Source organism: Vidua chalybeata, chromosome 2 (assembly GCF_026979565.1).
Source record: "Vidua chalybeata isolate OUT-0048 chromosome 2, bVidCha1 merged haplotype, whole genome shotgun sequence".
Classification (NCBI taxonomy): Eukaryota; Metazoa; Chordata; class Aves; order Passeriformes; family Viduidae; genus Vidua; species Vidua chalybeata.
In genome coordinates, this window is record NC_071531.1 from 30,102,424 (window position 1) to 30,128,778 (window position 26,355).

A 26,355-nucleotide genomic window follows, 5' to 3' on the forward strand; every position below is an offset into this window, starting at 1 on the left:
GCCCCTAAATATGTGCTTAAGTCTTTCCATATTCAGGAAAGAAACTCAGATTAAATTCTGAATAATGAAAAGCATGTGCTTAAGTGTTTACCTGAATAAAGCTGCTCTGCTGAATTTGTGCGAAAATGTCAAACGCACATCAGGCAAACTCAGGATCTTCCACAGCACTCCTGTTTGCAGAGCCTCTGCCATGAAAAGCACTGTGTCCCAAAGGGGGAAAAAGTTTTTCCTGGAGAGCAGCCCAGAACGAAAGGAGCCATCAGATCAGTCTTACCTCCCCCGCTACACCCCTCACTTCCCCAAACAGCAGATCAAGGCAGAGGAGGACTACAAAAAAGGAAAAAAATAGATTCGTTTTCCATCAGAAAAATGAGACATTCCCCAACTCCCTTCGTTTCTTCAATCAATGCAGCTAGGAGTAGGCTGTTGCTTGCCTGGAAGTTCATAGACCACAAGATGTGAAGTCATGGAGTGCCAATGTCAAGTTATTTATTGGCATCCTCCACCTTCAAGCCACTTCACAGGTTGGCAGTACGCAGGAGGGTGTTCAAACTGACCACAGCAGGCTGACCTTTCTGCTTCCACAGACAGAATGGTCTCCAGCCTCCATGATTCAAGAAGCCATGGATACTTTTGTTTGCTGGCCATTATTCATTAGATTTGGGAGACCAAGCTGTCTAAACTCAAACTTCTTGGAGCAAAGAAAAAAATGTTGCACATTTTACATTATGTCTTAGAAATATGAAAGCTTGCTGCAATCTTCAAACACAATATTTATGAATTGGTCTTTCAGCCAAATTCACTTTTGCATAAGGATATACAGCTGCTGGTACCCAAAAGTATGATAGCTCCCAAATATATCTTTGCCATTTTTAAAATCATTCTAGGGGCTTGAAAATAATATTTTCTTTCATTGTAAGTGAAATCTCTAGTTCTGATGTTTCAAATACAGTCTGAAATTAGCTGGGTTTTGTGTGTGTTTGTTTGTTTGTGCACAAGAATAATTGATTAAATCAGCACAAGTGTAACTGATTATACACTCTAACAAAACTACTGAAGAATTCAGAAGCAAAACCAGCAGTATTGTGAAGAGCCATACCCAATTTTTATGCTTACATCTCCTATATGGATCCCCCTCTTAATTATACAGTAGCAAATTTGAAATGTGTCATCACCTCGTACCACTGGATATCATAGATTTTGAATGTAACCTGAATTTTTCAACACTGTTAAATACATTTTTTTAAGATGTCTCTTTAAACTTTTTTGTTAAAGGGGAAAATTTGCATAGAGGAATATTTAAATACTCACAACTTACAAAGAATGTCAGCCCTCTTTCATTAACCAGAGCAATGACCCTCTAATAGCTTCACACTGAGAAAAAATATGGCAAGAAAAAATATGCAGAGAAATATGCCAAGTCTAATGCCAATTAGGACTTTGAAAATATATATTATAGACTGGTCAAATGAAATGTGGAATTCAGACTTAAAAATTGAACTTACATCCTTCAATCCTCTGAAAAATCATCTATTTTTAATGGAAATAGAAAAGCTATCTTTATCAAATTTTTCATTCAGTTGACAACAATAAATCTATTGTTCAGATGTAGTGGAAATGGGTCTTTGGAAGAGGAGGGTTTTAAGAAAATCAAACAGAAATTGCATCAAAGAAGAAATGCTTCTTTAACTGTCATTACTTTCTATATATAGCCTGCAGTTTTTGATTCATTTTAGGTTTGCCAGAATAACAGGCAATTGGGAACCATGAATTTTTTTTTTTAGCATTCCCATAAGAGAAAATGTATTTGCTTGTTTAAGGGAGAATAAGCGAGTTTAATGTTATGTCTTTTACTTTAAGAAGTATATCTGCAGGGATCCAGATGCTGAGAAGCAGAAAGCTGATAACTTTAGCTTGAAATGCTATACTATGCATTAAGAAGCCATATATCTACTATTTATTTCACAAGCACGAATTAGGTTTTGTGAAAAAGAACACAACTTTCAGTCAGACTTGCAAGAAAATAACAATACTTGGCACTCTCCAAATGCTTTCCATCTGAAAAATGCAAACAATTAAGAGGTAGCAGGGTGGGGGGGAACTCGAGCCACTGAGCAGGAAACCAATGGAGCTGGGACATCCAGGGAGGGCTCCAAAGCCATCAGGTGTTGCACAGCTGGAAGCAATGTGACAAGGTACTGCTGGGTGTATCCTAACCACAGAGGTGGATCAACACCCAAAAAAACCCTTACTGTAGCTCCTCTTCCTGTCAATGGCTTATTTAGCATCCCAGAGCCCCCTGCTTCGTGCCCCGCTCTGACACCTGGTTATGACTGGCACCCAGAATTGTTCATATCCTACAATACTCTGTAAAGCTGCCCTAGTTTACAGATCAGAGAAGTGATGCACATAAAGCATTATGTATGTGGTCTAAGCTCATAACATTGCACAGTAGAAGAATTATGAATAAAACCCATTTCTCTGGAGATTTCCAGTTTTGTCACCCTCAACAAAACCCATTTTACGCAGACTTCAAAATCCACAAGTATTTTTTTCTGACTGCAATAAGATGCCAAATATTTATTTTATCAGTCCAAAACTCAATTTGCTCAAACCCTGCATCAATACTTCAGAGGAAATTCTAAGATTCTACCCAGAAGAAGAGGAAGGATTACTGAGATGAATATTGTGCAAATAAATCTCTGCCTGGATCACCAATCTTACAAACTGCTGCTATGCCCTAAGGCAAGTACCTTAAAATAAGCGCCTGTACATAGAAGGGGTCTAAACAAGCTAAATGAAATTCCTGGAAACATGTATGATGCATATCAACTTTTTACAGTGCTGTAGTCAGTGAAGGCAAGAATAACAGACTGAACGAGAGTGCGAGACAGCAAGAGGAGAGAATAAAGGAGGGGAGGGCAGGCAAGGTGGAAAGTAGAAGGTGCTAAGACCTGAAAGAAGTAAAAAGCAAAAAGATCCTAGTAAAGGAAGCTAAAGATTCAAAACCAGAAACAAAAAGGAGAGGGAAGAGTTAGAATACAAGGTGAGATAAAAATTTAAAATTAAATAAAAAAAAAAATCAAACCAAGAAAGTGAGTAAGTTTAGACCTTTCAGAAACTCGAGGCAGTAATTCTCTGTAAGCCAATCTCTCCTTGATTTCAGTGGGAGTTTTGCCTTAATGAGGACAGCAGGACAGGCACCAAATGCAGTTTCATTTCTTATACTTGAATAACAGCAAGATAGAACAAGATATTCTGTTGTTGAAAGAGATGATGCATTTTTGAATAAATATGGATGTTAGAAGCCAGGCAGTATAAATGTAATTGCTAGAACGAACTGAGTTACATCAGTGTGCGTCAGCTGACAATAAGGTCCTTTGTGCTGGGAAGAAAGAAAAAAGATGGGAAAAAAAATGACTGGTGCCACTCTACAAACAATCAAATTAAAGGCCCAGAATTATTCCAGCAAAGCTTCCATTGACTTCAGTGACAGCCCAGAAAAAAAAGAAGATTCTTCAGTCCTTGTTATAAAAAAATATAAATACAAGAATGACTATGAGTGACCTATTTATTTTTCATCAGTTTTGCTCTTGCTGAAATTGTTGGAAATATACCCAACTGCTTTACAGAACTATAGTTTGATTAGGCTGTTTATGTGAAACTATCTTTCCCAAATATTGTATTACTATATGAAAAAAAATCATTAAAAAGTAGATTGGAGAATAAAATATTCTTCTCATCTTCACAGCCAAAGATAAAGCAAATTATAACAACTCATTGCTTATCTGATAAACAGAATGAAGATTTTGCCTAAGTAAATAGTGGCCTTAATGGTCCATGTAGAAATCATATAGCTGTCTTCCCCTTTATAAATTATAAACTAAAGGAACCCTAGCTGGAAGTGTAATTGGAATGTGGGTATGTCTAATGCAAAGGCTCCAATTTAAAACCTTTTCCTGTTTTATATGTCAAAACAAGGAACAGACCAAATACCGCAAGTCAAATCCATAGAATTACCAATAAAAACACCGAGGCAGATATTTTGTGTAAGAATTATAAATAACAGAGAAATATCCTATCTCTAGCTGATCATGCTGCACACAGTATTTATTACTGACTAGATTTTGCAAGCATACCATTCTTATGCATAATATGGGAAATATATTAATTTTCCAAAAGTATTAATGAGAGTGTCCCACCCAAACCAGTAAGTCTAGGACATGTTCAAAGTCAGATTTATTCAGCTGCTGAGTCAATCAGATAACCAGGAATGCTCAGGTTTTGCAGTTACATCCACCTGTTGATTTAGAGATTACAGGTGGAAGCTGCTGTATTAAAATTGTCCTCCAGCTTAAAAATTTGACACACCTAACAGAGGGAATCAAGAGAAAAACAGTCTGGTCTGCTTATCAATGATAATAGCATAATAAATGATCAAACTCAATTATTACTGTTTGCAGGGCTAACATTATGCTTAAAGAAATTCATTGCCATCTGCAAGCCTGTTAAAATTGATTATAATTTTCTTGTGCTGGTTTTCTTCCCAATGGTTGAATAGCATTGTCTGTTTTTAAAGGAAAAACCCCAAAGCTGCTTGAATAATAAATTGTTTATCCCTTGATAGAACAAACCATAGTGATGAACTTTAAGAATGGTTACCAAATTAGAAATGAGAGTGAAAAACAAGTACTTTCCTGTTCAAGGCTTTGTTTTTAACGTCTTTTTATTTTTAACTAGATTGAGTGCTGATTACAGAAAATTCAATGCTATCCAGACATCAGGCTGCTCAATTGACTGGAAAGTTTGATGACTTCTCTAAAAAGTGAGGTCTGTGCATGAAATTAAGTCAGTATCACTGGTTCTACATAATTTAAGGGGGGAGAGATGAAAAGGGTAATATTGCTTATTAAATAATATTAAATGAGATCAAACAAGACGTGCAGGATTCAGGAGGGCTCTTGGAGCTCCAGTTGTTTCCCCAGGCTGCTTATGCAACCTTGTTTGTGCAGGCAGTGCAAGGGCCTGCCATTTTATTACATAAGGTAGCCCAAAAATATACAGCTAGGCAGTTGTGAGCTCCATTAAGCGCTGCATTTGAGTTTTTTTATCAGTTAGTGTCTGGAAATTTTAGGAAACTACCAGAAGGACTTAAGACATTGCTGAATTTGGGATTGGTGCTTGTTGTTTTAATAGCAATAAACCTCATCAAAAAGCCAGCAAAATACCATCAGTGTGAGCTGTGTTTTAATACATTGTGCTTTGACCATTGCTTAAGTGAACAGCAATACAGCCTTCGGTTTAGCACAGCCGTTGTAAATGCAATCCATGGCTTTAAAATCTGCCTTTCAGATGATTAAGCAAATTGTCTGGTCTAATAAACAGCAGTCAACACAACATTTCTGTTTTAACCAGTGCTTAAATTCAGTGGATACTGAAGAAATTTAATTCCCAGTCCTCTCATTCTCAGTTCAGAATGTCAAAGCCTGGTCTTGTAGAGACAGATGAAACTCTAACTACAGCAACACCTCTTCAGAGAAGATGCCCACTTTGGCCCAAATCCTCTCCCTTACACTGGGCAGCAGGGAAGGCTGGGGAAGCCTGTGTCAGGCGGGCAGGCATGTAGCAATATTGCAGTCTCCCAGCAGGGACTTCTTCAGCCAGGCATTGTATCTTGTTATTCAATGCCTTCAGGTGGGATTGCTTCCCTGAATGAACTGCTTTCTGAACCTACTTGAACTCAAGAAGATAATCCTCACCATGACTGCACAGCTCCACAACAGGACACCAAGGAGGGCGCTCAAGCAGTGTACACTGCTTTTTGTGGTATAGTTCAGGACCATGCCTTGGCTCTTCTTTGGAGCATTTCAACCAGCTCCTCCCAACCAGCCTGTTCCATGGCAGATGTGCTGTAATGGGGCCAGCCCTGAGCAGGGAAGGTACAAGCCACGAGTAGCATCTTGGCCTTGGGAACTGAGGGGGACTGGCCCACTTTGTTTTGCAGAGCAGACACAGGGAGACTGCCTGGCTCAGCAGCCCCTCTCAGCCATGGCCAGACACAGGTGCTGAGGAGCAAGTACAAGAACAAGTCAAAACAGTGGTGGTATTTCTTCAGGATACTCACCAAGCTTCCAAAATATGCAGCTCGAAACTTCCTATGCCAGAGGCAGTGGTTTTAAATTTAATAGCCCTTGATGGATTTCTCTTCCATGAACTCATCCAGTCACCTCATTAGCTGATGTAACCTCTCAGCATCCACATCCTGTGGTAAGGAGCTCAGCAGTCTGACCACACTATGTGAAGAGCAATCTCCTTTTGTTTCCATTCCTGCAGCTGCCTGCCCAGTGCCCTCTGCTGCTGTGGCTGTGATCAGTCATTCCTGGTTTGCCTTCTCCATGCTTTGCTTAATTTTACAGATGTTTGTTGCACTGTCAGTCCTGACACAGGAGTTTCTCTGATCACCTTTGCTACATCCCTCTAAACTTTCTCCCTCGCCATTATCCATCTCTGATGTGGGGGAATCAACAGCACAGGACACTGAAGATATAGCACATTACAGCTGCTACAGTAAAATAATGAGGTTTCTTTTTTATTATTTTCCATCCTTTTAAAAACAATCTTAGTGTTCTATTTCCCTTTGGTTTTTAACTCACACCTGCACATTGCGTTGATTTTTTCTTCCTGAGCTGTCAATGGAAGATTTTGTCTAAGCCTTGGCACTTTTGGTGACCTGTAGCCATTAATTTCTATAATTAGAGATGTATTTTCTTCTATTTATTTTCAAACTGACGTGCATATTACATTTATATCACATGAAGATACTCAAGGAGGAAGGGTGATTGAAATGTCCCAGTAGATGACACTGTCATGCCACCACTGCCTGTACATTTTGAAATTAGAGATTTCACACCTGAATTTCCAAATTTCCAAATTTGAGTTCTGATCTCAAACGTACATACGTGCCCTCTAAATATTTTTCCCATATCATCATTCCACTTGGCTAGAAATCTTCTATTTTATGCAGATCCCTAAGAATAGTAGTAAAACAGATGAAAAACACCTTCTGTCATAATCAGGCCAGCAGAAGCCCAGCTGTTTTACACAGACTTGTGCCCAAGCAGGAGAAGGTCAGATAATCATCCTGTTCCCACCATTTACATGGTAATTTTTGGAGTATCTTGATGCTCAAGGCATGCTACCTGCCACAAAGACACAGGATAAAGAGATGGCATTGCCTCAAAGTGCTTGCAGGTAAAGGAGAGGACAAGAAACAGCAGGCAGATGGGGTACTATTATACTGGTATTATAGTATGGCAATACTATTTCCTAGTAACAAAGGTCCAAGCTCACCAGTGACCTAAGTTTTGTGAGAGCTTTATTTTACTGAAGTCACAGGTGGATTTTCAGACCAGAGCAGGATTAAAACTAGCACTGGAGATGCATAAGACTATTCTTCCCAAACGTGGCAGGCAGCCTGCAATAAACACTGATTTCTGCCATGATCCTTGGATAAAGCAACAGAAGTGTCTTTACCAAAGTGTAATTAAAACCAATGTTTTGGTTGGACTGAGCTATGCCTCATGGCTTGCCCTCAGGGGGAAGAGACACAGGAAGAGAAGCATAAAAACCAGTATTTATCCCTCTATCTCCAAAATGTATGTTGAATTTATGTGGACGAGGCCAAGAAAGCCATTCCCCTAAATCCCTCAATCTAATCTGCCAACATCCCTGGGCCACCACAAGATAAATGCAAGGAGCAGAGAATGAACCACATCTGCAGCTTCTCAGCTCCTTATTCAGAGCATGAGCCTACATGACCCACATCTCTTGTCACATCCTTGCCTTTCCTGCCTTGCAGCTCTTGTATTCTTGAATTCAGCTGGCAATATACCATTTTACATATATATATAGAGGTATATATAAGTGTATATGTATACATTCTGTGTCCCATAACATGTCACAATGGCTTTAGTCCCTCCCAAAAAACAGCAACAACAAAAGTAGCACTGCATAAATAAATCCACCACCATCTATGCATTCTGCTTAAATGCTATTACATGGTGTTTCCTTTTCAAACTTCAGTAGTCAGACTCATAAAATCAGTCTGTCAGCTGATGCAGATTACCCACTGATTAAATTAGCTAAAATAATACAAATATTTACATGGCCTCAGCCTACTTTTTCAAGAAGTTTTATTAAGATCAAGGACCGACAGACAGTTAAGCCAAATCCAGGAAAATTATCTTTTTATACAGATAATGATCCTTCTACAAAATCTGCAATTCAAGTGCATGTCCCCTAAGAGCCTAGACACAAAACTATGAACACAAATGGAAGTTACCTAAGTTCATCTAACACAGAAAGCAAAGCAATTAAATGCACATAAAATGTGTATTTGTCTGTTATTTTAACTGTATGACATTTACCAATCCAGGAGAGAGGCAAAGAAGCAGAGACAGGGGCTGAACACACACCAGGCAGTGTGGGGAGGAAAATGAGAAGGATGAAAAGGTAGTAGTACCATGCCCTGGTTATTGAAAAAATGGAAACCACTGTGTTTTTGCATGCTCAGATCTCCTGTCCCTGTACACAACAAGTGTCAAGTTGCTTCTTTCCACCATTCCTTCCCTTGGCCTGGGTTTACCACCTCTATCTACAGTTCCTTGCACCTCGTTCCCAAGATTTGTCATCCATGACCCCACAAATCCTTTCAATTCTCTACTCTTCAGTTTCTCCATGTATCTATCACCAGTACTTCTTCTCAGAAGTGGGACAGTTCTAGTAGCACAATTTCTTGTCACCATGCAAGTGAATTAAAGTTTCCTGCTCCACCCTTCCATGACATCACCAGGCACAATCTGCCACTGAAGACACAGTTGAGAAAGTCTTCTATTCTCCTTTCTGCACTCACTGTAGAAGCAACACCTTGGAAGAATAAATGGGGGGAAAGTCCACTCAGCCCATCAGGCACCAACTGGAGTGCTCTCATCCTTCCCAGGAAGAGGAGCAGTTGCTCAGCTCCTAACAGTGCTGGGATGTTCAGCATGCCTTGTGCTGAGAGCATCTTCAAGTGAGTGCAGTGGTCAAGCCCTCAACAAGTCCTCTCCCAAGAGCACACGCCTGGAGCATTGTGATAAAATTATACTGGAGAGAAATTCTGGAAGATTCTCAGAGGATCAACGAAAGGCGCACACCCATCACAACATGATGCCAAGCAAAATATCTTTTCCCTGCTCCAAAACACAATGCCACAAGAATTTAAATCTCAAAGAAAGTGGTTCTTAGCATAGTGAAAAAAATTCAGATTCCCAGATCAAGGTCTCCTAATGCAGGATGTATACCTAAGCCATTTTCATCAAATATGTGGTCAAAGAACAAGTTTTCGTCTTACCATGTTCTCAGAAATAACCAAACCATTTAATCTGAAACTTCCCAAAGACAGTCGGTCTTCAGCAGGTACTCATCCTGGAAAATACCAGCCTAGGCTTAAGCTTAGGAAATGCATAACCACCTGACAGCGGAGCATTGTACTAGAAAGCACTAGGTAATTTTAACTGTAGACAACATTGCTGCCTACGATGAAAGAAACCACTCCTTCAAGGGCTCTTGCTTGCTTCAGTGTAGAGATTTGGGAAAAAAAAAAAAACATAATTCTGTGGATTCAACCCTGCTAATGTGCAGGAAGGCACCTTTGTTTGTGAGGGAAAACTAATTTCGGAAAGCTCACTGGAGACCCAGGCTTTGGAGCACAGAAGTGCTGCCAGCTTGGGGAATCACCCTGATGTCACATACCTAGTTCTAGAAAACCTTCATTTTCACATCTTCAGTGAAATAATGTGCAGTTTGGCAATCACATTCTCCAAATTCTCCTGGCCATCTCTGCAGAGCAACCCTGTGTTCATATTCATCTACTGAAATGTATGCAGGATTGGGCCCTCCACCAGCTGACAGCTCTCGGAATCAGATGTGGATCAGTGGATGAGCTGGCTATGTCTGGACACTTTGAACTCTTAATTATTTAGTACCACCAAACAAACTAAACCCACAGTTTAGTGCATTAACATCTCACACTGGGATAAATTAGATAATTTTCCACTTCAAGAGAAAGCCACTTGTTGAACTGAATGCTCAGGTTGGCTGCGCCCATCCGAGAGATCCCTACAGCCCTTCTGGAGGTTTAGCGCCATGAAAAAATCCAAGTTCCTCTGCTGGCTGTAACACTTATAATTGCTAATTATTTCTGAGTCACTTGAGTGAAAGTAAGCTGCCATCCTGTAGACAGCTAAGGAGTAGGGAGCAAAGTTTCTGGATGAGCGTGCTTGTTAATTGACAAATCAGGCTAGTGACCACAGAGGAAAACACCACGGCACAACTCCGTGTGAATCTGGTGCTGCCGTTCAGCCGCGTTTTTAAGGTTTACCCCGTTCCACACACGGATGCAAACACGCGGGAAGGGAGTTCTGCGCAGGGCTGCTGCAGCAGCAGGGCTCTCCCAGCACACGGCACAACCTCTGCTCCCTCCAGGACCTTTCACCCATTCAAAATCCCCACTGGTCCTACTGGAAGTTTTCCCTGAGCAAACACCGCCCGGTCGCATCCGCAGACCCTGCTCCAGTCTAGCTTGTAGGAACCCCCAAAGTCAGGAAACGTCCAGGCACACCCAAACGAGATGGCGAGGAGAACTGCTTAGGGGGCAACTTATTTTCCAAAAGGAGGGGCCCGCCCGGCCGGGCCACGCCAGCCCGGCCGGGACAGACACACCGCACATAAGCGTCCTCCTCACGGAAACTTTCCCGCGGCAGAGCCATGCCACCCCGCACCACCGGCGCGTCCGTGACCCCCACGGAGCGGGGGGCACCGCGGAGCTGACCCCGGCCACCGCCGCGGGGGTCACGCGTGGCCGACCATCCCGCGTGGGTGCCCCGGGCGGGCGCCCCCCGGGCGGGTGTCGCGAGTGGGCGCCCCACGGGACAGAGGCAGAGTCGGGGCCGCACGGCCGCGCGTTACCTGGGGTGCCGGTGCTGCGGGAGCGCGGCGGGGAAGCCCCAGCCGCCGCCGCTGCTGCTGCTGCTGCTGTCCGCGGTGGCCACCTGGGCGCGGGAACCGCCGCCGGTGCTGGTGCCGCCGAGCTGGATGCCGCCGCTTTTCCGGTGCCTCCCGGTGCCGTTGCGGCAGCGGCCGCCGCTGCTCCAGCCGCGCAGGAGGCCGGCCTCGGGAGCCGGCAAACTCTTCCTCGCCGACGAGGAGCCGGGGACGCTGCCCGCCTCCTGCCTGCCGCCGGTGCCGGTGCCCTGTCTCATGGTGCGCGGGGCCGCCGCATGCCGCTCTGCCGCCGCCCCGGGCGCCGCGGGACCCACGCGCGCCGGGGCCAGGGGCTCCGCCGGCACCGGGAGGCCGCCGGGAGCCCGGGCTGCTGCGGGGGAGTGCGGAGGCCGGAGGCCGGGGGGGTTGCTGGCTGGGGTTCCTGCTGGGGCATTAAGTTGGACGCGCGGCCTGGAGAGGCAGGGCGGGCGCGGGGGCTGAGGGGCCGATAGTTCTCCGCGAAGTTGGAGCCCGGCGGGCGAGGCGGGGGCATTCTCTCCGCCGGCCCTTCATCGCCGCCCGCCGCCGCCTCCCTTCGCCTGCCCCCGCCGCGGGGCCACCGCCCCGCGCCCTCAGCGGGCGGCGCTGCGGGGGCGCGCTCCGCGCCCCGCGCCCATGGGCGCAGTCGCGGCGCCGGCGGCAGAGGATCTCCCGTGCCGGTTTCCTCCGCCGCTCGTCGCCTTCTCCGGCAGGGAGCGGGGGGAGCTGGGGGGAGTGAGGGCCAGGGGGAGCCCAAACGGGAGGTTGTTGCTCAAAATGGGTCAGGGAGGGGGAAAGGGACCCCGGCGCTAGGCGTCCCCCTACCCGCGGTGGGCGCCGGGAGGCTCGGGCTGGGGCGGTGGGTAGCGAGAGGGCTGCGGAGGAGCTCTCCCGCCCCAGCTCCTGTGCACAAGTGCAGGGAATGTTCCACTGACCTACATATTTTTCCAAACATACGTGACCTTTTTTTTCTCTCTCTCTCGTTCTGTGGGAGGAGACAGGCGAGGATCCAAGAAAAGGAGAAGCTGGAAAGAGAACGAAAGGGGAAGCAGGGGAAAAAAAGCCTCAGCCAAAGAGCCAGCCCCGCATCAAGGATGGTTTCACACCGCCGCCGCGAGCGAACCCCGGCGTGCCTACGTTTACATATGTCTGTAGCGATATCCCCGCTCCGCACCGGCGGACGCCTCGGTAGCCTGACCCCGGGAGCCCCCGGCGGCGCCGCCGGCCCCGCTGGGCAGGATTGCGCCCAGTGCCCGGCCCTGGCTCCCGGGGCGATCCGGCGGGACCCCTGCGCGGCTCCGCTCGGCGGGCTCGGGACACCCTCCCCGCTCGGCCCACGCCTCGAGGGCGATCCTGCGCCCTGTCCGTGCCCGCTGTCCCGGCGGTGGTGGCAGCGGGAACCGGGCCGGAGCGGGGCACGGCACCGCGCTGCCCCGGGGCAGGCTGACGGCCTCGCCGGGCACAGACAAGAGCTCCCGATCAGGTTATGCAACGGCGCACAGGCAATTGGAGCAAAACCTTGACAGAGAGCGCTTTTTTTTTTTTTTTTCCCTTGTTTCAAAGTAGGTCATTCTTTTTATTCCCTATTTTGCCTTTTTTTTCGCCTTTTTTTTTTTTTTTTCTCTAATACTCGTCCTGCAAAGTGACCAGTAAGAGAGAAGGCGGTGTGGTGTGCTGGAGCCCGGTAGGAGCTGGCGATCGGAGCCTTGCTCTTGCCTCGACGGGCACTCCTGCCGGCTTCTGGCGGCGTCTCCGGAGCTGCCCTTCTTTCCTAAGGAAGGCAGAAGTAGCCGGGGAGCGGGGGAACGGCTCGGGCAGAGCCCGCCGCCTCCCCGCCGTTCCCGGCTGCGCTCCCCGAGCCTCCCGCCGGCTCAACCCCGGGAGCCGCGTCCCCCGGTCCCCGCCGGCTATTGCCCCCTGCCTGCTGTCGCCCTCGCACTGCCTATGTACCCGGGCCTTGTTGGCACTCATTCACGGGCAGACACCTCATTCACCGGCAGAAAGGGGTTTCCCCCCGAGATACAATATTTGCTTTCAGGAGAGTTGTATTTTTTTCTGTTCAGAGGAGGAGTTTGCTGGGGAGGGAAAGCCCCCTATCGAGGTGCAAGCTGTGTCCCTCCCGAAAGGCCTGACTACACAGCCATGCTTCTTTCAGCAGAGTTTGTGTGGTGGGCCAGGCGCTGTTTCCCCATGTCCTCCGATGCCTCCTTCTGTAAAGACACGTTAATCCTCGCAAAATATCCACCAGTAGAGAACACTGCCCACTCCGGTGTGCGTGTGTGGGTGCAGCATGTGGACTGATGGTTTGCTCCAGCTACCTGGCTCCTGCAGGGAGCTGTGCTGCTTCTCCCACTACCTCTACCACCCAGCTCACCCAGTTATCCCGCTGTGATGTTCACCTCCTGCCATACACCTTATCCAGCCAGTTATTTGATCCAATTCAATCCCCAATGTAAATGTGAATAACTACAAAGTATGGAAAAATGTTGTGCTCCTTTGCTGAGCATTTTTACACTATACTTTATACAACAAGCATGACTAATGTCGAAAGGGTAACGTTGTTTACTTTTAACCAAGATTAAATACAAAACTTGAAAAAGCTCCTCCCTTCCTTTGGATGAAACCCAGCATTTTTTTCCCATTTGGAAATTGTCAAACAGTGGTTAAACAATCCTTTGGCAAACAAGTAGTGCCTGAGGGAATAAAGCTTCAGATACATGGGGAGTGGAATAAAAGACATTTCTGTTCCCGAGGTACTTTCCTTGTGTTGCACAATGAAGTATAACATAAAATCTTCAAGCCTTGTAAGGTTAGAGAAAAGGAACTTCCCATGATTATATATACTACATGGTTTGATATTCCAGTCCTTTTGAAAACCTACCAAAATCCTTTCCCCAAACCAACCCTGTGCTTTCAGAAGCTGGGAAACCAAGTACCTTAAGGAAAATACCAGGTTGAGAAATGCAATCAGAGACACACAGGGGCTCATGCACAAAATTACATCTCTATCATACTGTGTTTTAACATCTTCCCTGTGAATTTCTAAGGACACTGTTGCACAAGTGAACAAGGGAGACTGGTTGAGGTTTGTTTCTTGATTCATTCCCTAGGTTACCAGAGTAAACTTTAATTAGGGCAACAAAGAGCAGAGCGGCTGAGGGTGAGGCAGGCTTTTCCCAGCTCATACCTGAATCCCGTTGTGAAATACCAGCCATTCAAAACACAAAGCCTTTCTCTCCATCCAGTGACACATGGAAAATAACCAAATGCTGTCAATCCCATGTTTGGGTTGGAAATTAACCAAAGGGTTATGCTAGATGCTACACGTAAGAACTTTAGGCAAGGAGCCCAGTGTTCAATTTTAAAGAATGAAATCTTCTAATAATAATGAAATATTAGTAAGCAGCTTTTCAGACACCAGGAGCCTGTGATCCAAAGACACAATCTCTTTTGTTTCGACTAGAATAGGCTGGCCAACCTTCACAGCCCAGAAACAAGGCAACAGGGTTTTCAATAGTCCGTGAACCACAGGCTAGGTGTCTCCAGGAAGGAGGGCCAAGGCGAGGAGCCTGAGAGGACAGCAGTGCCCCAGGGACCCTGTTCCATTGTGGCAAGACCATGGGAAGGATTTGGGGTTGGGTGTGAGTTCAACCCAGACACACTGTGTTTAACTCTGCTGGTTTGCTTTCTCTTGCTGCCAGGAGTTAAATTTATGAGGTGCTGCTGCTGCAAGGCACAGGGGTCACTTTGGACATCCCTTGGCTCCAGAGCCAGAGCCTGGCCACCACAATCTGGAAGCTGAGGTCTCCCAAGTACTTAAAGGGGGCCTACAGGAGAGCAGTGGAGTCACTTTTTGCAAGAGCATGTAGTGATAGGACAAGGGATAAAGGCTTTAAAATGAAAGAGAACATGTTTAGATGAGATATTAGGTGATTTTTTTTTTTTTTTTTTTTTTTTTTTTTTTTTTTTTTTTTTTTTACTTTGAGGGTGGTGAGGCACTAAAACATGTTGCCCAGAGAAGTTGTGGATGCCCCCATCCTCACAGTGTTTAAGGCCAGGTAGGATGGAGCTTTCAGCAACTTTGTCTAATGGAAGATGCCCATGGCAGGATGATCTTTAAGGTACTTTCAAACCCAGAAGGTTCTGTGATGATTTTCTGATTGGCTGTGCTATATAAAGGCTTTTAATTTTCAGCAGACACAAGTAGATATTGTAGGGAAATAGGATGCCATTTACAGCCTGTAATTTAAATGTGAAGCCTACATTCAGATTAGTGTTTGTGTAGAGGTAAATAGGGTTCTCCCAAATAATCAACATAAATGGCAACAGTGCTGCAAAAGTCAGAGATGGCACTGCAGGGGAGAGGACTGTGGTAGAAAAAAAATAAAGAACCCACAAAAACCTGACCAATTCCACTGGATATGAAACTGTTCTCTGTAGTTTTCAAGAAAGTAAGGATATGTGAGGCGTTGTGTTCTTCTCCCCGGTCTCGGGTGGCTGGGGAGCCCGGCTAGGCTCTGCACTTTGTCCACAAGACCGGGGCCGCCGCGTGCGTGCGGAGGTCTGGCGTTGAGCCTCTGCGTAGGTCTGCCGTGTTCTGTGGCCGACACTGAGAGGAGATAAAGGGGCGAGGGAAGGCACACCTGTCCTGCGTGGCTGGAGAAAGTTTATTCCTGTGTGGCTGCCGCGGTGGCTGGGCGGTGTCCCCTAGCACGCGTGTGGTCAAGATGGCGCCGAGACAAAGGAGGCATGGGGTTATACAGGGGGTGGGCAGACAGGGGCAGAAGCTCCCCTCGCCCAATGGGGACAGGCAACAGGGGAGTGACGTGGACCACGGCAGCCAACGGGAACATACCGGGGTGGATACAGGGTTCCAAGACAAATGGGATTGCAGGGATAGGGTAACTGACACAGAAGTTTCAGGAATAAACACGAGGTGACTACAAGACTGACATGGGAAAGCTCCTATGGCAGACAACCTGGAGCAGACCATTGTGAGGGGAAAATGGGGGTACATAGAACCAACTAACTAACAGTTATTAAACCCCTAACTGAACCAACCTGGGATGCAACAGATATGGACAAGGATTCATTTGATTCATATTAATTAAGGGGCACAACAGACTTTGGGCAATTTTTCCTACCTTCCATGTTGAAAGCGAGAGCAGCATGAACAAATAAATGGCAAATAAATCTAATGTCTCATGTTAGTCAGAGAAGTCACACCAGCTGTGTCTGCTGGGAGCTCTGTGCTTCTTTCCAGACAGGCTGGCTGGGGGAGGCAAGCATGGGAGCACAAGGACAGATGTGAAGAGCTCCTTCTTTGGGTAATGTATTTCTGTAACCAATTTTCTTAGAAATTTCTGCAGGGAGGAATAGTCTTCTGGGCATCAGCATTATTTTTCATTCTGCGGCTTGCAGCTTCCTGAGGGAGGGAGATGTAGTGCATACTTATCAACCAGCAGCACAGTCTTCGAAGCAGGGAAAAGCAGAGAGATGCCACAGTGAAATGGACTTTGGATGCATTCTAGTGGAGCTGCCCCAAGCACTGCAGTAGGATGTTTGATAGGTTGTCAGGATCTGTTCCCCTAGAAATCCAAACTCCTTGTTTTTCTGCACGGCTATTACAAGAGAAGAGACAACTTGCTGATTTGAACTTAATTCAGTCAGATCTGGTTTGAAAAAAAATCCATTGCCAGGGTTTTCATGGAAGAACTAAGCCAGGTATGCAAACTACCTGAGGGTTTGACTTTCTCACCTTATTCAAAAAAGGGGTTGTAAGTTTCCTTTAAGTGGTTAATGCAAAGAGTGGGGAGGAAGAGGTGTGGGTTGAAAAATTAGTTGCTAAACATTGAATAGACTTGCTGTCTGGAAGGGCTGAAATTGCTGCTGGGTACCCAGAAAGCCCTAAAGCTTGCTGGAAATCCTGTGGCTGAGAATTTGCATCTTTTCTGGGAAGAACTTCCAGACAGCATGAGCTGTACGTGTGCACTCAATTGCCATGGAGCATAATGCATGTGTGTGTGTGTCAGCCTGGCGAGCCAAAGCTCAAGGCTGTGGAAATAATTCCTTCTCGTGTGGGAAAGAGATGATCTGCTTACCCTCTGGCTGACAGCAGTCTTTGTGCCAGTGCACCTCTTGGCCCATACAAGACCTTTGGTTCACTCACAGCAGAATGGAAATACATCTCATAGGAATACATCCAGTTTCAGTGTGACTGTGCTGGTTAATAGGAATAAGAAACTATGGCATGTCTGTGCCTGGGAAAAAGGCTCTGGTCTCAAATCAGGCTGATGGAGTTTGTTCAGATTTGAGAGCTGTTCAAGAAAAGGAAGCTCAAGCTTGAACCCAGGAGTAAGGGATCTGCTATTTTTGCTCTGGAAGTCCCAGTGAAATGGAAGATAATAAGAGGTTGTAGTGCTACAACTGAATTAAGAACAGGTGGGAGACGTTTGAATGCAAACACAGGAACTTTGTCTTTACCTTGACTAAGAATAAAAGACTATTGCTAATAGTTATTACATTTTACATCTTGCATTACTACTGCACTGTGTTAGGTTTTTTTTGGCAGGCACATATTCCTCTGGACCTGTATAAAAGTTTTAATTCCTGGCCAGTTTTACAGAGATCTTTTGCCTCATGCAGAAGCTCTTATGAGCAGAAGGGAGGTGTAGTGAACCGTTGCCTATCTCCTTACATGACACAGCCTGATCGTCATCTCCAGTGATTCTGGCAGAAGCTGGATTAGGCCTGGATTTCATCATCACCATCAGGATTCCACAGTTTTTCAAATAATTTTGATAACTTCTCTCCCTCCTCTTTTTTTCTGCGTACTGGTTTTGCTGATATATTTGGAGTTATACTACTCACCACCACACACTCCCTCTTTCAAATTCTTCTCAGCTTGCTTTGATTCCATGGTGCAACACTCTGCTCTTGCACCTACCTTAATCTCATGATGCTATTGCTAGTCACAACACATGCTACTAGAAATATGGATAATTTAAATGTGGAAGTTTAGTAAAGAACAAAAGAAATATAAAGAAATATTCAAACTCAGGGGTATATAATCTGTCCACACATATTCAGCTCTGTCATCTCTGATTCTCAAAGCAGTAAGCAACTATCATATCAAGACAGTGTGGAAGTCTGAATTTATCTGCTGTTATCAGATTTATGTCTTCACTGTGTCTTTCAATCTATTTTAAACTACTGCAGTCCATAGGCACTAGATATCAATGAGGCCCTACGCGTGTTCTTCCTTGGGCTCATCCTTGCTCAAACAGATACTAAATTCCTGGTAACAATTAAAAAAAAAAACAACTCTCCTAAATCAAACCATGAATTTTAAAATTATTTACTTTGCTGTTTCAAACTCTTAGTTTGAGCATAGTCGTACAATTAAAAAAAACTCCAGAAAACTTTTTTCCTTTAAGCTAGATTATTTCTTTTCTCTATTGTCAATGAAAATGAGTGAGTTCATGGACTGCTCTTCCTTTTTTGTGGCTGTCAGCTCCTCACCCTCATATTGATGCAAATGTGGCTCTTATTTCATTGTGACTGCCCCAGGAAAGTGTCAAAAGACAAACAAAATAATTTCAGTAACCCAAAACCAGGTGAGGTGTTCCCTTGCTTTTGCAAAGTCAGAGAGGGGGCTGTAAGAACTTGAAGGGTGCATTTGGCTTCCATCTCTGGGGCAGGTAGTGCACAGGTGTAGCTTCTAGCAGAGGCTGTGATATTCCCCTTTCACAGAGCATTGCAGGAGGAAAGGAAGCAGAGGAAGAGAAAGTGTTAAAAAAGTAAATATTGACTCAAAGAAAGGAGACATAAAGGAGAATGTGGGAGAACTGTAAATGAGCCAGAGAGGATGGAAAAAAATTCTTCAGCAACTGTAATTAGGTTAGATTTCGGAAGTAATTGCAGTGTTCCGGCATCAGCAGATACTGTAGGCAATGTTTGCCCCCAGCTTTGCTTGCTGAGAAGATGGTGAATTGTTTCAGCCTGCATGGCCTGATCCTGGTGTGGTGGCACCAATTGCACACAGACATAGCCCAGTGAGGCGGCCAATGTCCTCCTTCTACATGTCCCTGGGAGCAGCCAGAAGGTTTGCAGGGAATGGAAGTGGTGAGTGGAGGAAGAGATGTAATCACAGTGGCATGCGTGGATGCAAACACACAGCCTAAGTGAATAATATGTATTTAAATGAGCTGCTGGTGCAAAATTGTGTTAGGAATTTAACACTGGATAAAAAATGTTTAAATTGTCACCAGTGTCTGGCTGATGCTGCCACCTCTGCAGAGGTCATAGTGAAGCTGGGCTAGTGCCTACGTCCTCACCACAGGTTGGAGCAGTAGGAGGGATGCAGGAACTGCATTGCCCTCTGGTTCCTTTAAGATACACTTCTCCTGTGTAAAGCCAGATTATATAGGCTTTCTGCAGGGAGAATAGATTTCACCTTTAAGTCTTGTGCAGACATTTTACATTAGTGGTTCATGCACCATCAGAAAATCAATTACCATTGGTGTTACATACAGATGAACAGTGCAGAGTAACAGAGAATTCATTTTACACAATGCTTTTAATAAAATGCTAAATAGAGCAAAATATTTTCCAAAGGGCTATTTATAGGATCTGTGTAGGAAGCATGTCTCCAAGGGGAAGTTTGCACCTTTGTGATTTGGATGAAGAGTGAGTCTCAGCATTCTTAATGCTAACATTGGTCAAGAACGTATTTCTGCCAGGCTGGATTGTAGACGAGAGCAGTTCATCTTCTATGGTGCAATAGCTGTCACTTCACATGGAGAAACACTTTCCCTTTTAAAAACAAGAGTTTCACACGCTGTGTCGTTGTAGTGCCAGTTGTTGCAAGACCCTAAAGTAACTGAATTACTGCTTCATTCTTGACACTCTTATCATCTTTTCCTGTTCTTGATGCCAACACAGTTTGCTGATTAGATTTGCTGCATGTATTTCAGTAAATCATTTACTTCAGCACCTTGTTAGAAATAGACATATCTGCAAGAGCAGTCCTACTCCTACCTGAGTTTGGGTATGTATATGGGGCAAAGAAAGGGACTCAGGTGGTTTTATCAGGAAGCAATTATGAAAATAAGAACAGAAATACAGGGCCAGACCAAAGTATGCTGCTTTGAACTGTGGCCAGAAAGAGAAGTCTGAGGAAGTGAGTAAGAATAGCAAAGGGATGCACTTCCCTGGAGTGCTTTCTGAGCCATCAGTGGTTTATGCTCAGGATCTTCCCATACGCCCGTGTAACCACCATAAGCAACATCTTCCTGCAGGGAACTTCCACAGCTTAACTATACGTTTTATGAAGAGCTATCTGGTTTTGCTCAATTTGAACCTGCTGGTGTTATTTGGTACCTTTTTGTTCTTGGGTTGGAAGAGAAGGAGAACAATCAGTCTCTCTTCACTCTCTTTACGCTCTTTGACATATGGCATATTCCCTCTCAGTCATCACTTTTCTTAGTATGGAAATTGCTCTGTGTTTTTAATCATCCCTGTGATTCTTCTCTGAATGTTTTTCCGCAGTATTTCCTTCAAGGGGAGGACCAGGACTGCATGTAGTGTTCAACAGGCAATCCAATGCACACACACAAAATCTGTACAGGTGCGTGATGGTGTTCTTGCTTTTCCTTCATTAATATTTGCTAGCACAGGGCTATGGCTCTTGTGTGTTTAAGACCTTCTGAGATGCATAGTAGTTCAGTTACACAAGCTCAAGAACAGTTCTTTCCACTTACCTTTTATTTCTTAAGTAGCCTGTCTGAATCCAAAATAACAGAAATTTGTCTTAATTTATCTACATATTTAACTCTATTGAAAGGAAAGAATGGCAAGAATATTGCTAAAGAGAAAATGTATTCTTATTCACTGTAACTTCCAAGTTTTCTGAAGGGGCTATATTTAAGTATGTATGCAAAAAACAGCCATGCTGGGAGGGGAAGTGGGATCAATCGCAGAAAGCTTGAACAGCAAAAGGAAATGTTTCAAAATGCTCTACACTTGTGAAAATAAAAGTATGACAGGATAGAATAGAATAATAAAAGAAATCCTTCGACAATTTCCTTGCAATAGAATGTGCTCCCTTCTTTTAAATGCCTTTGTTAGAGCTAAAACTGATGAAACCATGAGAACAACTAAAATAGATGAATCCTTCTGCCAGTTGCTATTACAATCTATTACTTGCAGTAAGGAAGCCGGTTTGTTTAAAAATATCCTCCCTGCCCTTAAAGATGCAGTGAGATATTTGCATTACTTGAAATCAGTTGTAAATATCATAATTACCCAGTTCCTTTTTTTTGCAATCCTTGCTAGATGTATTATTGTAAATCTCACAAATTTAATTTAATCTGGGTTGCTACTACTAAGTTAGACTGATATGGCACTACAAAAAAAACAGCAGTGATGTCCTAAGTTTCAGTCCAACATTTCCTACTTCCAGGATAACCAATACCTATTTCCCACTTGGTTCCACTAAGCAAACCACAAAACTCCCCAAATTGCCCAGTTGATGCCCACCCTCAGGTTTTCCACCATTTTTTCCTGCAGCACTGGTCTGTACTCCCTGCCACCACCCTGTGATTAGTCTGACAACCTCAAGCCAAGTGACATGGGGTACAAATATTGAACTCATGCCTTAAAATGCCTTTCCAAAGTTCTGCCTAAATATCTCCAGCTGGTTTATGAGAGTGAGTGAAATGGCCTGAAAGCTTCATTTCAATTAAAATAAGCTCTGCTCCAGGTCTTCTTGCAATAATCAGCAGTGGCATTCAGCTTTCAAAAGCTGATGTTAATGCTTTATTGGCATGACTGTGCTGGCCTGTTTGCTACTTCTGAGAAGCACAAAAAGCTCTGGTCTGCATCACACAAACAGAACTTCATGTTTTCAAAACCTTTGATCTGAAAATTTACTACCCTTACCACTTCAGCTTGGCTTATATACTTGGAACTCTTCCATGGAGATACAGACATTTCTTTGGGGCATGATGAGCTTTTGACTTTTGCCTTTCTTTGATTTTTTTTTTTTTTTTTTAAGATAGAGAGCAAAGATCTTTTCTGTGAGCATGCCTGCCCCAGGCAGCCACTCTTCACAGTGGAAGCTGGGTAACATTTTGCTATTCAAACAGAAATCTGAGTGTGTTGTACAATTGCAACAGTACGAGACCAACATGGCAAAATGGCACGGAGCCATTCATTCCTGCCTGGTTAAGATGGAGGCTTTGGGAAAGGCAGGTGGAGAGAAGGGTATTGGCAGTATATTAGCAAGGCATGAAGCAAGGTTGAAGAGGCAATTGAAGAACATGTGAGGCATTGAGAAAAGGAGAGATCGAGACGATGGGATGAGATACACAGAAGTCTGGTGGGAGGTATGGACTAAAACTTTCAGGGATGTGGTGTGACCTGGTGATAGAAGCACTTTGCTGAGACCCTGGATAATTCAGGATAAGTCTGAAGTTCAGTGAGTTGCTTTATGGCCACTGGAAAGTCACTTCACCTCCCCACCTCTCAGATTCCCTGCCCCCCAAATCTCTTCCTGCTCATGAGATAAGCATCAACAAAGAATTGTCAAGAGAGAAGGAAAAGAAAGATAAATTATACTGTAGCTGAACAATGAGGACATGAGACCTGAGTCAAAAGATTACATGATTCTGTGTGTTTTAGGGGAAAGGGATGAGACAAATTCAGCTCCCTTCAGAAGATCTGACATTGTTATGTTCAAAGCTCTAAATGCAGAGACATGATCCTGGAGATGAGGTACAAAATGTACAGCACTCAGCCAGCATGACAAAATCATTGCCAGGTAGAGATAAATGTAACCCAGTGAAATTACATAAACCCCTCTCCCTTGGTCTTTAGCTGCTAAAGAACGATGGGGCATTGAGAAACCCCTCCTGTTTGATGGGGCAGAGCGCAATCAGCTAAACAGATCCTTTAACAATACTCAGAAAGAAACACATGCTAGTGCTGCTTTGTATTTATTTTTGTTTTAATAATCAAAATCAGCTATGTCTTCATGGATGTACTTGAGTTTGCTTTCAGTTCTCATGTATGTGATGCTGTGCCTTATCTTGCTCTGGTGGATCAGTTTGTTCATACAAGATTGGCACAGTGAAGAAGAACTGCAGTCTGAGCCTTGGATCCAACTACACTCTAGGTACCACACACTAACACTACAGGCCTGGGTGCTGCACCAATGGGTGCTCTGCCCTCTCAGAGCCAGATGTGAATGCAGGACTCAAGATTTAATCAGGGTTAGAGACTTTCAGACAATAACTGCAATACATCTGGAAACTGCAAGCTGTTTATGTAAACATGGCCATAGTGCATCTCTTTTCAGAGAGGCAGTATCCAGGATTTCAAAAATCTTCCAAAGTCAGGAAAAAAGCTTATGTGCAACCTCAGGAATTCACATAGTTGTCAACAGATGGTCAGGCTTCCTGATGCCAAAGGACAGTCCCTCTCTGTATCAAGGAGGGAGCTCCCAGCTGATGTCATGAAGGAAGTACAGCAAACTGTATGCAACTGAAAGCATTGAGCTTTCCTGAAGAAATTGTTCCTTTCACAGAAGGAAGAGCTATGGTCTGCTGTAGGGGAAATCTGAGACACCTAAACATACCAAATCCATCCAACATAGACTAATTATTTATAATGCTATAGACTTTAGCTGAAATTATTAATTACTTCAACTCCCCATTCAAAGAATCCAAATTGTGTCTACCTGTCTACTTAGGCTTCTGCAATAGCCACTGGAGATCTAAAGACTACAGTCAATGGAGCCATGGTAGTTCAGCTAAGCAAGCGATGGAATTTACCCTCTAACAATATGAATTTTTTCTCTCAACTCCATTCCCTGTTGACTAAACTGCCATTGACTCTAGTGGAAGCTTAAACATGTAGCTCACACAGACATATCTCTATTTCATTCAACTAAATTTAGGCATCCCTATCAGCAGCTAAATCCCCCTCTATAAGGCTTATTAGGTCAGACTCATCTGGGCAGGTGAGTGGCCTTCTGTTCTGCATGCATTACCTTAGTGCAGAACTTCTCATGTTGTCAAGACTGAACATTGAAGTGACAGGTCTGAAAACAGAATAAATTGCTTCAGAATATGTTTTATATAGATGAAATACATTTGAAATTTCAGATTCCTGAGAACTAAAATGAAATGTCTGAAGGAACACCTGAATGGACCATCCAAAGAATATGATCCTGAAATTGCAGGAAAAATAATGGGGCCGATTGCCACCAAAACTTACCAGAAAATCTGAACTAGACCAACATTAAGGTTGGTTCAACCTCACACACAGTTTTCAATGCAGACAGTCAGGAGACAGTCCAAAAGAGAGTGATCCTTCACCTTCTGTGCCAACCCAACTTCAGCAATCAACAACCGTTTGGGTACTTAGTATGCTGAAGAATGCATCCAGACAACTTTGTGTAGCGCCTCTGTGGGCTCTCTCTTCCATGAAGGAATTCAAACCCTTTTGGAATTCAAACCCCTGCTCCTGTCTTGGAACCCATCAACATGCACTTCTTCAGGATGAGAAATTCAAGAGCTACTGCTATGGCACTAAGCTCCACAATTTAAATATGCTCTGTGCAAAATCTTTGCATTCCCTTGATTTTCTTCCGATGTGTTTCTCAGAGGTGTTGCCTTGTTTTAGCATCAGGTGAAATAGTGAACTGCCTTTTCCCACTCACCTTCTCCATCACTTTTCAGACTTTATAGATGTCTATTGTAGTCTGTCTCTGCCAGAACAAATGTTGTTTAAAATAGCTGCAAATGTTTGAAAAGACACCAGTATGTATGCTAATCAACTCTAAGAACCCAAGCAAGAGCTCACTGTAGAAAGACACCCCTAATGAATATAAAATACCTAGGGGAAAAAAATAATCCCCTCTAGAGATTCAATACTGGATTTAGTACATGAATTGCTGGTTCCGTGAAACAAGACGGAGGTTAACTGGAGTCTCTTTCTCCACTTGTTTTAGTTCTCACATGAGATCTGAGGTATGAAATCCTTACCTCTTCACAAAACTCCTTCAAAGCTGAATGCATTACTAGTGGTATCATTAGCTTGCACTTCTAGGGAATGAAGAAATGAGAAATACTTACAAATGCATATTGCACACCACTAATTTAGATAAAGCTTGTATGCAATTCATATTAACTTAAAACCTTAACTGGTTTCAGTCACCAGAGGGTATTATGCTTAATAGCAAATTTTAATGCAGCCATAATAAAATGCAGAACCCTAATCATAATCAACTTGCAATTCTAGACAGAAGGTGTACATGTCTTGGTTCATGTGCTGAGGAAGGTCTACTTATGTTAGGCAATTTTGGTAGATAAATGTGCTTTTCAGTGATAAGGAGAAGATATACTTTTCCCATTGTTTTATTATTCACACATTACTTAATGCAAACTGGGAAAACTAACTAGACAAATTTCAGTTGGATTTTACAGTAAATACTTTCAATGCATTTAATAGATCTACTGAGCAGTACTTACAAGAGATAATTTCAGCAGTTAACAGGAATATAGACTGTTGAGTGCATATTACTGAGAGAAAGATTGGAAACTGATAGATGAGCATGAGAAATTAGTACCAATAAATACAGCATAAATTACAGACAACTCAATCTCCCGTAGAACACAGATTTTTTTTTTTTTCATCATCTCTGAAGAGAAACTCTAGGTCTCAAATTCTGTGTGCTGGCATAAAAGCCCTGTTTATCCTACCTGGCTCCTGTCTCTGTGTGTATGTCCAATCTGTCACTGAATCACAGCTTTTCACTGAACCTGTGCTTTTGGGACATTGTATATTGTATGACAAATTTTGAGTGGGGTGGGAAACTAACTATTTAAAAGAAATTAGCTTGCTCAAGCACCTGTCTTTCTTACTGTTTTTCAAAGCATGCCCTGGTCTGGAAAAAGCTCCTGGTTCAACTTCTCACATACACAGTTAAATTAAAATACTTAATTGTGCAGAGCATTAGTCAGTGTTGATCTCTTGGGGAAACAGAAACTTTATGAATGATGTCTGCTTCCCACTGTGAGGAGTAAAATTACTGTGTTTAAAGAATATATGTGTTAAGCACCTAAGGCTCTTTAGAGAACTCTGAGATATCATAGTAGACTATCATGTTCTTGTGAAAAAGAGTTTTGTGAAGCAAGGTATTTAGTTTGGAAGCTAAAAGGAAGAAAATGTGAAATAAAATGGGACAAAATAATTGTTTTATTTGCTGATAAGCAATTTGCTAATTAAGAA

At 43.8% G+C, this 26,355-nt stretch overlaps 1 protein-coding gene across 3 annotated transcripts in view; it reads right to left on the reverse strand.

The window, feature by feature from the left end:
- NPAS2 (neuronal PAS domain protein 2) overlaps positions 1–11,691 on the reverse strand; it is a 105,606-nt gene extending 93,915 nt beyond the window's left edge. For 2 of the 3 annotated variants that reach the window (XM_053936662.1, XM_053936660.1), the window contains exon 1: positions 11,008–11,691. In XM_053936662.1, coding sequence (XP_053792637.1) covers positions 11,008–11,300 — 293 coding nt within the window. In that variant the 5' untranslated portion in view covers positions 11,301–11,691. The remainder of the gene's footprint in view (positions 1–11,007) is intronic. The other variant, XM_053936659.1, reaches the window with a different exon arrangement.
- Positions 11,692–26,355: the final 14,664 nt, after the last annotated feature.